We start from the raw sequence: 12297 nt of genomic DNA, 5'->3' as shown, positions 1-12297 counted from the left end.
TTTAAATTGAGCTAATTTGCTGAATATACTAAAAATGGTGAGATACCATAGAATGGGGGGTAAATGGTAATGATAGGGGGAAAAAAATTAGAGGGATATAGTGTATGGAGTGCAAATATGTGATATTTGGTGTGTAGGGAATACAAATTCTCATTTAAATTCTGTTTTGGCAAATTTCGCAAAAAAAAAAACAATAACATCATAGAGATCACCTTCCACGCCGTTGATAGCGAATCTGCCAAAATACTTGAGTACTCTTAAATTAAAATACATGTGTCAGCATGTTTAAGATTTCTTAATTGCAGTACTCTTTAAAAGGCCGCTACGAAGCGATTTGCACAAAATAATTAACCTTTCTCCTCTCCTTCATTTTACATCACAATCCTCATTCAAAGAATATCTAAATATGAATTCAACACAAATTCCCCTAGATGAAGATGAAGAAGATATGTTACTAGCCATGCAACTAATCGGTCTTCGTATCGTCCCTTACGCTATAAAAACTGCAATAGAACTGGATTTATTGGAGATTATTGCCAAGGCCGGACCTTTGGGAACCCATCTCTCACCCTTGGATTTAGCTTCCAAAGTCGCTGCAAGAAATCCTGATGCTCCCATGATGATTGATCGGTTACTACGTCTCCTTTCTGCTTATTCGGTATGTACTTGTAGATTGGTGAATGACAAAGAAGAAAGAGAATTTAGAGTTTACGGACTGGGAAAAGCCGGAAGGAAACTTATTAAAGATGAAGATAGATTTTCTTTGGCGTCTACTGTGCGTTTTACCAACCCCAAATTTGAAGGCGATATGTGGTATGAGTATATTAAATAAACTCTTATATATGGTTTTCTTTTGTGTCACGGATGCGAATTACAAAATTTGCACAAACCACCCTGGATTTTTTTTAAAAAAAGTCTCATTAAAAAAAAACTAGATATGGGTGGGGTGGTTTATCCTTGCTATAAAGCAACAAGTGTTAGAATACAAAGTTTATTTTGGCAAGAATAATTAGCACTTACTCAAATTTTATGTTACATATTCGAATTAAAAAAAATCTAAACTACCATGGGGTTTATATTTTCTACACAAAACTTGACTTACTTTTGAGAGAAAATATCTTAAAATTCCAAGAAAACATCTTTCACATATGAACGAACATCCAAAATTATACTTTCTTGAATAATTTCCAACATCGTAAACGTATTGTCGGTCCATATAGAACATATTTCTGTTTTTGAAGTGCTCTTTTCCGAAATTGCAAGTGGGGGTCATATGATTTGAGATGAGAAATTGCTTAGGAGTAATAAGCACCGGTTAGTCGAGTTTTTGTCCCTACGTCCTCATTATTGTGTTTATTTGGATAAATGGAAATTTTATTTTATCTGTCAAATCGTTGTTTTTATTTTTTATCTCTTTAAAATAGATACTAACAATAATATGAAAAATTTATTCAACCTATCATTTGATATTATTTTCACTATTTATGTTATAAAGGTAGAAAAAACTACTTTTTGATGATAGACAAATTCATGAAGCTGATGAAAGAATTAGACACGTAATATCTTATTTAACAAGTATTATACACATAAAATTTTACTTACCAAAGTTGATTAATATCTCTCTGGTTGTAGTCCTTGTGGATTTCGATTTAAGTTATAAGTTTCTATAGTATTTGAGAAAAAAAATATTCAGTTAAAGATAATAAATATCAATATTTACACAAAGATAGAGCGAAAATACTTACGTATACAATTTTTACTTCATTTAGTCACATGCTATAGCTAGGCAAACATGTCTGCATGCATTCTATCGAAATTTAGTTGCCAGTGACATGTTCCCAACTTTTAAATTCGGCTTTGTACTGGTTAAAGAAACCCACACTGTGACATGCTCTATATACGTATGGTAAAAGGCAAGAAGAAAAATCTGGTAAACTTATTAGTAATTTTCTTGGTTATTTTTTGGCGAGAAAAGCTCTCAACTCACGGCGTCAATACTGGAGGGTGGAGCACGGCCGTACGAGAGAGTATATGGGGATTTGATCTTTAAGGATATGGAGAAGAATGAAAATATACGGGCTGAGTTTCACGAGGCAATGCTTAACCACACATCAATAGTAATGAAGAAGATACTAAAGACTTACAACGGGTTCAATAGTCTTAGTGGTGGAGTATTGGTAGATGTTGGAGGTGGCTTAGGTGCAAATCTTGCTTTAATTCTCTCCAGGCTCCCACAACTTAAAGGTGTTAACTTTGACTTGCCTCACGTCGTTTCAGAAGCTCCCAAAATCAAAGGTAACTATTTTCTATAATTATAAGCCACGAATTTAGTTATTTTTATTTATTATTAACTCATTGTTACCATAGCGATATATAATTTAATGACTACTGTGTATTAATTTTTTTAATAAGATATAACAGTAAATTAAAACTAAAAGAGAAAAACAATCGGATAATTCTCTCAAATAGTTTTTTTTTAAAAAATTTTGTCAAAAAAATAGCTTTCAAAGAAAAAAAAATGACCAAAATAGCCAATTTTTATTTTAAAATTTTAATATTTTTTTAACTTTTCAAAAATTTGAAATCTTATCATCAAAATGTCATCCATTAACTCTAAACCCTACGTATAGATTAATTAACCATAGGGTATAAATGTTGTTTTACCCTTTAATAAAAAAATTTTGATCATTTTTCTTTTTGAGAGTTATTTTTCTGAAAATAAACTAAAAATAGTTATCATAGGGAATTTCTCAAAACAATTTTTTGTAAATCATTAGGTAAACAAATAACGCACTTTAAATATTCAATAAAGTATCAATTTTAAAAAGATTACGTAGAATAAAACTAAAATAAATATCACATAGACAATTTGACTAGATAATTTGAAGTAAAAGTATTTATATAGTTCACAACCACTTAAACAACAACTTACCGACCTTTTTGATTCTAAAAACGATCGCTGGAATTTAAGAAGGCTACGTTGAATCCCCATGGTGACAAAGTCAACTATTTGCAGGTGTAGAACACGTTGGTGGTGACATGTTTGATGCAATTCCACGGGGTCAAGCCATATTCATGAAGGTAAAACCTAACTATTTCGCAATAAATACGGTTAAAGCTCTTCGATAACAAAATCAGAAGAAAACAAATCATAGAATAAATTATCAATAATTGAAATATGACAATACTAATCAAAGTATTTTTATTTTGCATGATTAAGTGGATACTTCACGATTGGAACGATGACCAATGTGTGGCGATATTAAAAAACTGTAAGAAAGCATTACCAAAAATTGGCAAAGTCATTATAATTGAATATATAATGCCGCGAGAAATATCTGAAACCGATCTAGCAACCAAAAATTCACTGTTCTACGACGTGGGAATAATGTGTGCAACACAGGGAGGCAAAGAGAGAACCAAAGAAGAATTCGAAGTTTTGGCTATGAAAGCAGGTTTTAACATCCCAAATATCATTTACGGCGCTTACTCTTTTTGGATCCTTGAATTATATGCAGATTGAAATGGAATTTATATCTGAAAGATACTCTTCGTTTTTCAAGCTATTTAAATGAAATTATTAATGAAAGAAAGCTTATTGTATTTTCCTCCTTAATGTGGTTGTACGTGGTCGGGTTTGTGTTCCTTGAATATTTATATATATTTGAATATGATTATTAAGTTACTGTCAAATTTTCTATTTTTCCTTAAAGTTGCTGTGAAACTGACTATTTTAGTAGAAAAAAAAAGAAAACCATGGTCTCATATTCTCATTAATCAAAACAAATTCTCAAAGGTGGAATATTAGCTTTATTAAACTAAATTATATAGGTAATTTTTTTTTACAACAAAATACTATTATATTACTCAAATTTGAGGTGGGCTGGATAATCAGACTAGAATAAAATAACTAATAAAACATGGTTTTTTTTTTTTGGATCAATAATAAACATGGCTCTCTTTATGAAAACACCTTGCAGTCTTATCTAAAGAATCAAAAATTCTATTTTGCGCTTTTGGGATTTGAGAGATCTTAAAGTCCGAGAAACATAGGTAAAGAGTCTTTATTGCGGCCTCCAATTCTGTTGCAAAGTTGGCTATGCTTGAGGCTTCTTTATCATTGCAATCATGTTTTTACAATATATCCTAAAATTCTGACATGTCAAATATTGGATCATGCTTACCATAGCCATCGCATTGCTTCTAATTATGTTTTCAAAGCAGCCTTTCGACTTCTTAAATTTCACGTCCCCATAAGTTCAATCCATCGGCATTCACTAAACTGGTCTGTATAGGTCCATGAGCCATCCACCATACATATATTATCCAAGCTTAAGACTTGTGGTTCCTCACTAAGTTGTTCTTTTGGAGATGAAGGTATCATTTCATTTGCATTGAAACAAATGTGACATTCGCTTTCCGCATAGCTGACTAGTTCTGTAGGATCCTTGTCTATGCCTAATGAAAACACTCCCGGGAATCGGCACTTGTTGGTTGGTAAATGGATAGACTTTGAATCGAATACTCAATCAAAGGAAGGTGGAACGAAGGGTCACACAACGGTTGTAGAAGGGCTTTGATTTGCCCGCTCCTAAGCCCGAGGATATGACGCACCAAGACGAACTAGGAGGATTTGTTGCTCGGGTTCACACACCTCGCAACAGAAATCGATGTTCGTACGAACAAAAGACTCAACAAGATAAAAGATGATTTTATTTAAAATGGTTAAATGATCTGAAATGAAACATACAATGGATTTAAATAAGAAACAAACAAGGCTTGCATGTCTATCTTGGAAACGACTGATATCACTCAAATTATCCTAAGGAGTGATTTTACTCACTCAAATAAGAGGTTAAGCTAGGCAAACAGTTTAATAAGCACTAAATAAATAGAACAGGGTTGAACAAGGCAGTTGTTCGGTTGCTTGATTGAGGTTTGTAAACAATAAGATGAAAGCGCTAGACTTAGGGATTTATTAATCAAGAGATTCAAAACAAGGATGCTAATGGTTTATAGATTCAATTCTAGAACTCGATTTTAATAAGTAAGCAATCCAGCTTTCGCAGGTAATTACTAATCAGATGTCTAAGTCCAGTCTCAGCTGTTGCTTGTTGACATGGATCGAGCGTCGACGATGCTATGGCCAAAGCGTCGATTGATGCTTCCTTAGACAAGCATTAACGACATAATCGATTAAGTTCAACTAGATTCCTAGACCAACTCTCATATGCGCCTAGGTATCTAATCCATCAGAGTTCGAGTTCGGTTAATTGATTGCGCTTTCGTGCCTCTCAACTATCCGATGATTCTAGGTTCAAACAATTAGTCACACTGTCGTGCTATTCTAACTATTTCAAATCCTAGTATTACAAATCATCCCGATGTAGAGATCTATAGATAATCTAGCAATCCTAATTGATTATAAGTTTGACATTAATCTCATGAAATCCCTAAACCTAACAAGATGAATTACTCAGACATGCAAGCAGTAACATAAATCATAGTCTGAATAATATAATAGATAAATAAATCAATGATAAAACCAATGGAGTTCCAATCAATTTCTGAAGGAGAATTAATGTTCTATCCAAACCTAAGAGAAAACAATAGAATAGGATAATAGAAAGTTTGTAGCTGTCAACAATGGCTTACAAATACATAAATAGAACTGAACTGCTTTGAACTAAGCTGAGTAGAGTTTCTGTTGGAATCGACCTGACTGATCTTGTATCCACACGTTCTGAATCAGGAGTGAAATGGAGTGTTATTAGTTGAGCTCGAGTTTAGTCTTCCCTAGCCAATCTCATGGAATCAAAGGTGAGTCTAGATAGATGAGTAATGAGTAGTGAATAAATATTTCTTGATTGAACGTACTGAATGTAGATGATTGATAGGCTTTGTCTCTTGATCAATATTTAATTGGTGAGGTGTTTACATAGTTTAAACACTTAATAAATATTTATGAATGATCATATAGGTTTATTCCAAACCTTAGTACTTGTTCTCAAGTACTAATACATATGTATAGTATTGAATATGTAAGTATAAATCATGTGAAGTCTTATTGTATACTCACTCTTCCGAAAGTTCCCGCATTACCGTGAATTGTTCCTGCGATGCGGAACAAGATCACGAAGACACGATGATGGGGTCGCACCCTGGAGGCCGTGTAACTGCACGCAGCGTTAGATGTTCGATCTTGGAATATCTAATGGAGATGGTAATTATATTTATTACCCCGCTAGGCTCGGTTAGCCTTGGTGGTTTTCCGGATTTAGTCTATATATATATATATATTATAAGAATGAGTGAATGGCGGGTGTCGTAGAGATTTTGTTTAAGATAAGATTCACATCGATGGAATGATAGGCCTTATATATGCATTTTTATTAGTTATGGAATATATTTCCACTGCATACAAATGAATTGCTCGAGATATTATTAATATATGTTGGGGTGCGGGATTAGGCTCACTGAGTAAACTAATTACTCATGACTCATTTGTGATGCAGGTAACCAGTAGATGGGATACCTTACTCTAAGACGGGAAGGAACAACATTAGCCAGCGGTAGTTTTATTATCCTTGCAAAGTCGTTTTGATATTTCTTATGTATAAAATTTATTAACCGAAAACCTCGAGGTTAATTTATAACAAATTTTGTAAGAAGCTTTTGAATGATATATAAAGAATTTTTTTTATGTACGGGTTCTATATGATATTAGTCCTTGTCCGGACGAACTAACTATCGGGTATTGCTTCTTCGGGTTGAAAAGCCTAGAGTGATATTTGATAGGAGTGTTGGTGTTTTTTGGTTGTTGGTCTAAGGCGATCGGAAGTATTATGAGAACCTTGGATCGACCATTAAAAAACATCGACCGTGTCATTTCTGGTCATTTACGATCGGAAGTGTCACAGTCGGAGTATTGAACACTTGCTTGCTGTTCGAGAGGAGATCGCATATACTTTAAGAGTTCAACAAATTGATTAATAGTGTCTGGGGATGTGAACCTTTTTTTCTTGAATTTATTTAGTACAAGTACATATCACAAAGTCTTGTAGAATTCCACAACAGAGAAACAGAGAGATGTAAATGGAACTTGGACACTAGAAAATCCAGCAAGGCGAGCTAAGACCTCGAATTCTTTCTTCGTTCTTTCTTTCCCAGATGGGTTCATGCTCATCATGAACATCTCAAACTGGAACAAGCTTCTGTCCAAGAGTGTACCTCCTGGAAAATCCGGGATTACCATATCGATCACAATCACCTTACCAGTTGACGGTAACGACTGATAACAGTTGCTGAGTATCTTCACGCACTGCTCATCGTCCCAGCTATGGAGCATCCACTTTTGTAGTTGTAACAAGTCACACAAGAAACCCATTGTTAGCTTTCCTGTTAAGCCTCACGAGTTAATGAAACTCTCAAATAAACTAACCTTCATGAAAATGGCTTCTCCTTTAGGAATGCTTGTAAACATGTCCCCAGCAACATTCTCAATGCCTACAATACACCAAAATCAAAAATCTTTTAAAATCATTTTTACAATACAACAGAAGTTTTGCAAGAACTTGTATTATGCATACTAGGAGAAGCTGATGAAGTGTTTTTGATAACAGATGACAAATCAAAGTTAATAGCTTTGAGGATGTGAGGATGCTTGGAGATTATTTTACGGAGGATAGAGCCATCTCCACCACCAACATCCACCAGCGAATTCACACCATCAAAGCCCTTGTACTTATTCACAACTTCTTCCATGAAAACTTCATTGAAACCTTTCATGGAGCTTTGGAACACTTCTCTAAATCTAGAATCTCTGCCTACCAACTCGGCTGCACTTGAACCATGAGCCTTGTTGAATGGAAGTCCTCCTTCAAGAACAGAGTCTTTTAGGTCGTACCTTAAATAAATTCATAATTAATTAGATTACCTACAAGAAAGAGTGCAGCATCATGTTTCAGACAAAAAGAGTTTAGGATGTTGTCAGTGAATTTACCAGATGTCAGTCACGACCTTGTCCTGAAACAGATTAACCAACGGAGCCAACGAGCCACCTCCGTCTCGGTTCTTGGTGAAGTACTTGGCAACAGGAGCTAAGCGGTAGACCTCACGTGGGGCACCTTGGTCAGTGGAAACAGAGCACGTGAGTATGGAATAACTCGCTAAACATCGAAGAATCCGATTGAGTAAAGTTGAATCGTGGTGTGTTTGTGTTTGAGTGGACAAGAGAGACATGATCTGAGAAGCAGAGAGGGGAGAAGAAGGGCCAGATTCGGATAGGATGTCGAAGAGGCCAAGATCTATTGCTGTCTTCAGAATCATAGGAAGAACAGAGGAGCTTGATAGGATCATGGCGTACAAAGAAAGGTTTTCTTCTTCCATTTTGCGATTCCTTTGATTCTTGAAACTGAACCAAGAAGTGTCTTTTGAGAATTCATCATTTCTTTTTGACTAAGAAGACGTGATAGCTTAAAATTATGAATGCATCATTTCTTTTTGACTATAAAGAAGAAGTAATAGCTTCTAATTTGACAATTCTGACCATAAAAAGAGACAGACGGTTTGCATATTCTCCGGGGAGGGATTTTGATAAGACAAGTAGCTAAGGCAGAGACAATCAGAGAGCCAGGCAGAGTCAATGAGCATCATCGTCTTGGAGAGGAAACAAACATCAATATTTGTGGAGTGAGGCCCAATGGGATTTTTAAAATAAGACTATTGGCTATGACTAGGCTTTGATCACATTTTCTCAGGCTTTACTCGTCTGGAAAATGTCAAGCTTGAGTTACAACTTTGTGCTATTATGTTTCTTCTTACATGTGAATTTTCTGTGTTTGACTATTGTATAAAACTTTGATAGTATTGTTCAGTTGGATATAGTGATGTCAACTTTGCATTTCTTTGTTTACACATTCTTGAAAGATGAACTTTTATGTTCTTGAGGTTAGTTCTTTTATGTTTTAGGCCATGTAGGAGTAGGAAATGAGAATTCTAAGAAAAATAGAAGTGAGAAGAAAAAAGTCGCAAAGCTGTTATGAAGTTTGAAGTTTGGCATGAAACCTGCCTCACCATTTAGAAGATTCTTATCAAGAATGTAAAACTTTCTAACCATAAACTCTCATTTCTCAATCTTCCTGGTAAATGAAAAACTTTTTGATTCTGGAGAATATTGCATCCCTCAAGTGTTACTCGTCATACCGAAGCCAGACGTTTACAATAGTCCCAATTCCGGGACTTGTGTCATATTTGGAATGAGGCAAGAATCATGATCTGAGCTCTCAGCTACAAACTCAAGCTGCATAACACGGCAACCATGATCCCTAGTGATGTTTCTGAAGTCACCACTTGTTGTCCACAAGAAATAAGAGACATTGACCTTGTGGCTTGTGATGACCCAAGCAGGTGTCTGTAAGGTCAAAGCCGTGAAGGCTCTAAAGGCAAGCGATGGAGATATTGTTTCAGCCATTGTGGAACTCACGTTGCATAGCCATTTCTCCTTTTGCCTTTGTTTCATTGTTTCTTTTCCTGCCACATTTTAGCTAACCACTTTCTTGGAACACTACTTATTTCTTACTTAGGGTCATTCTCTTTCCATACTATGGAAAAATCCAAGACTTACGCGACTCAATTCCAAGTTCGTAAGAAAAAAAAGCACTATATTACAAAAGAGCGTTATGACATAGTTAAGAGAAAAGTTACAAATCGCTTGTTTATACATCTGATAATTCAAGATCAGGACCACATAACAAGAAAACATTAAAATCTTCAGCAATCAAAAGGCTCCACGACCAAACAGTACCCAGATTCTGGCAAAAAGAAAGACAAGTTTTGATCAGTAAGGATTATGCAAGTAAAGTACCGAGATTATAACTAATAAACTCATTCTCTCGAGTCATGTAGCATGACAATTGAATGGAAAAAAAAACAAAAAAAGAGAGCACCAACTTCATCCTTCTGCACGTTTGGTCACAACACATGTCAGCCCTGTTCTCCGAAATTTTACATGCCAACCTGCAAAATCGAAAGCAAATGAACAAAAGGACCCCTTGTGCAAGCCTTACCACATGTAAAATTGCATTAAACTTCATTATCAATAAAATGTCAAATGATGAGGTAATATGGGATGATTTGATGTCACCTTTCTAATACACCTCAAGAACCAGGATTCGAAAGAGAAGTCTCGTATACCATCAAACACCTCTCTGCTTCAGCCTTTAGCCATAAGCTTTTATAGAACAGTGACTGCGGGTTAATCTGCTCCTCGCCTTGATGATTCTGCTGGTAACCACTTTTAGCCACAACCTGCATGTTAATCATAACCAAAGATCTACCTCCTGATAAACACTAAATCACACATCTCAAGTATGCAGAGGAAAAAAAAAAGCCATACCTGACCAAACCCCTCATCTTTGGTCACACCATATTGATACAAACCAGAATCTGGAAACGTCTCCCCTGAGACCACAGAGTATTTCTCCTTCCTTCTAACACCAAGGTCGACGGTCATATTGTTTGTGCTCGGAAGCTGAAGGTCTCTAATCGATAGCTAATACCACAGAGGATTTTGAATCATGGTGACACATTTAACACAATATCATTTATGTAAAAAAAATCTACAAGAGCCAAGAGGTGGAACAAGATACCTTACTCTTGTTAGATAAAAGCTGTAGATCATATGAATTGTGTTGTACAACGCTTCGTTCCTGAATGCCATTTTGGATGTACATGTTGAGATTCTGTACAGTACTGTTAATGAGATGAAGCTCTTCCGGTGAATCTGAAGATTCTGAACCATGTGCAAGTGTTAGTAACTCTGATAGTCCATGAATCGTTGTAAGTAGTTTCATCACATCCATCTTTGGAGATGAGCCACCAGATGAAGCTTTCGCATTCCTTGAAGACGAACCCGCTGCAGTTTCCACCACGTGAAATGGAAAATCTTGATTACCGTTCACTGAAAGGGTAGTGTTTGGCTCCACCGCATACCACTTTGTAGACCCAAAGTTACTGTCTGCTGTTGGAGATTTAAATGAAGAACTTGCATAGCTATATGCTTTCGGTTTGGTATCAGAAAGAGAGAACTGAGGAGCCAATGGGTTCAGTCTCCTCTGACCACGAGACTTGTTATAGGAACCTGATATATGAATACGAGCAGCTTCTCGCGAAGGTGTATCAATCTTGACCTTCCCTAGCGACTTATTATCTGAATAAGTAGTTGAATGTGCATTTGTCTCAAAAGCTGAAGGACTTAGTTTTGCATTTGAGGGAACGAACACAGGAGCCAAAGGATCCAACCTTTTAGATTGCTGGAACTCATTTCCATCTTGAGATACAAAACCCAAACTTTCATCAGCCAAGATGCTTGCAGCATCGTCTAAGTTGAATTCCCCTGAGGATGATGGGAAATCAGAAGAGAGAGACTTCTTCAAACCATCCTTTTCAAGAACCTTGATAGTGTTGGATGGTATAAACTGTGGCGCCAAAGGATTCAATCTGCGAAACCCACTGAGATCATCATCAGTAGAACGCCTGCAAATGGCACCAGCTGAGGCGAGAGTCTCGCGAGAGTTTATTCCTATCCAGCAAGGAGTATCTTCCTCAAAGTCTGTAGAAGAATGTTCAGTTGCGTTGGCACATGACAGTTCCAGCTCGCCATCGCCAGCAACGGTGGAGGACACAATCAGCATCTCAGGCAATTTCGAGACAAGTGGATTGGGGTTTAGCAAGGCTGCAAAGAAAGGTACCCAATTATCCGCTAATCCAAAAAAGAAGATCCTAACAAGTTAAAGAAGTTTTGAGATACCTTTGGTTGTTGTTGTGTCCACATCGCGAGACAGAGAATCATCGGAGGACAAGAAGGAGAGGTCTAAAGTATAATCACGGAAGATAGAATCTTCGTGTTCAGATTTGGAAGCGGAGAGAGAGCTTCGTAAACCGTCAATTCCAAGACTACACTGCTTCATCTTCTCTCCCTCGGAGAACGGAAGCAATTAATAAAGAAGGGAAGGGGATTTTCGAAGAAGGTTTCGTTTCTCACCTTCCCCCTTCCTTGCGAAGCCAAGAGACCAAGCTTTTTTCTTCAGGTCAGGTCAAGAGTCGATTAAAATTAATGAATAACAAAACACGTCGTTACTGACTCGTCCAATTTCGGATGACGACGAGATTTTCACGATTTGTTATTGAGAAAATTACCTGGAAAAAAAAAAAATTTGTTATAAATATAGACCTTAACAATAAATATGATCAAAATAAATTTAAATGTTGTATCAAAAAATGTAAACATATCTTTTA

At 36.1% G+C, this 12297-nt stretch overlaps 2 protein-coding genes across 5 annotated transcripts; one reads left to right on the top strand and one right to left on the bottom strand.

The window, feature by feature from the left end:
- On the top strand, positions 1-3712 carry LOC103833646 (caffeic acid 3-O-methyltransferase). The gene is made up of 4 exons (XM_009109718.3): positions 1-813; positions 1976-2295; positions 3017-3081; positions 3221-3712. The coding sequence occupies exons 1-4, from the start codon at positions 407-409 to the stop codon at positions 3521-3523; spliced, it is 1095 nt and encodes a 364-aa protein (XP_009107966.1). The 5' UTR covers positions 1-406; the 3' UTR covers positions 3524-3712.
- A 3286-nt stretch (positions 3713-6998) lies between these two features.
- On the bottom strand, positions 6999-12200 carry LOC103833644 (caffeic acid 3-O-methyltransferase 1). 4 transcript variants are annotated; one of them, XM_018654004.2, is made up of 7 exons: positions 11810-12188; positions 11389-11734; positions 10650-11358; positions 10397-10552; positions 10145-10308; positions 9952-10017; positions 9642-9812 (listed from the first exon to the last, which is right to left on the bottom strand). In XM_018654004.2, the coding sequence occupies exons 1-5, from the start codon at positions 11967-11969 to the stop codon at positions 10159-10161; spliced, it is 1521 nt and encodes a 506-aa protein (XP_018509520.1). In that variant the 5' UTR covers positions 11970-12188; the 3' UTR covers positions 9642-9812; positions 9952-10017; positions 10145-10158. The 4 variants fall into 4 exon arrangements, with proteins under 4 accessions (XP_033132266.1, XP_018509520.1, XP_009107963.1 ...); XM_033276375.1 differs by lacking the exons at positions 10397-10552; positions 10650-11358; positions 11389-11734; positions 11810-12188 and adding exons at positions 6999-7351; positions 7442-7506; positions 7590-7906 and having other exon boundaries at positions 8003-9812; positions 10145-10159; XM_009109715.3 differs by having other exon boundaries at positions 10650-11734.
- Positions 12201-12297: the final 97 nt, after the last annotated feature.

The sequence above is a fragment of the Brassica rapa genome, chromosome A08, assembly GCF_000309985.2.
Source record: "Brassica rapa cultivar Chiifu-401-42 chromosome A08, CAAS_Brap_v3.01, whole genome shotgun sequence".
Lineage (NCBI taxonomy): Eukaryota > Viridiplantae > Streptophyta > Magnoliopsida > Brassicales > Brassicaceae > Brassica > Brassica rapa.
The sequence above is the reverse complement of the archived record's forward strand: the minus strand, read 5'-3'. Positions and strand labels throughout refer to the sequence as shown.

Bases quoted from the DNA above. Each gene is read 5' to 3' on its own strand.
- LOC103833644 (XM_009109715.3), bottom strand. From the start codon at position 11,969: ATGAAGCAGTGTAGTCTTGGAATTGACGGTTTACGAAGCTCTCTCTCC. The intron at 11,735-11,809 runs GTATCTCAAAAC...CTTTCTTTGCAG, and splicing joins GGACACAACAACAACCAAAG to CCTTGCTAAACCCCAATCCA. The intron at 10,553-10,649 runs GTATCTTGTTCC...CTGTGGTATTAG, and splicing joins TTTTATCTAACAAGAGTAAG to CTATCGATTAGAGACCTTCA.
- LOC103833646 (XM_009109718.3), top strand. From the start codon at position 407: ATGAATTCAACACAAATTCCCCTAGATGAAGATGAAGAAGATATGTTA. The intron at 814-1,975 runs GTATGAGTATAT...TGGCGAGAAAAG, and splicing joins AAATTTGAAGGCGATATGTG to CTCTCAACTCACGGCGTCAA. The intron at 3,082-3,220 runs GTAAAACCTAAC...TGCATGATTAAG, and splicing joins GTCAAGCCATATTCATGAAG to TGGATACTTCACGATTGGAA.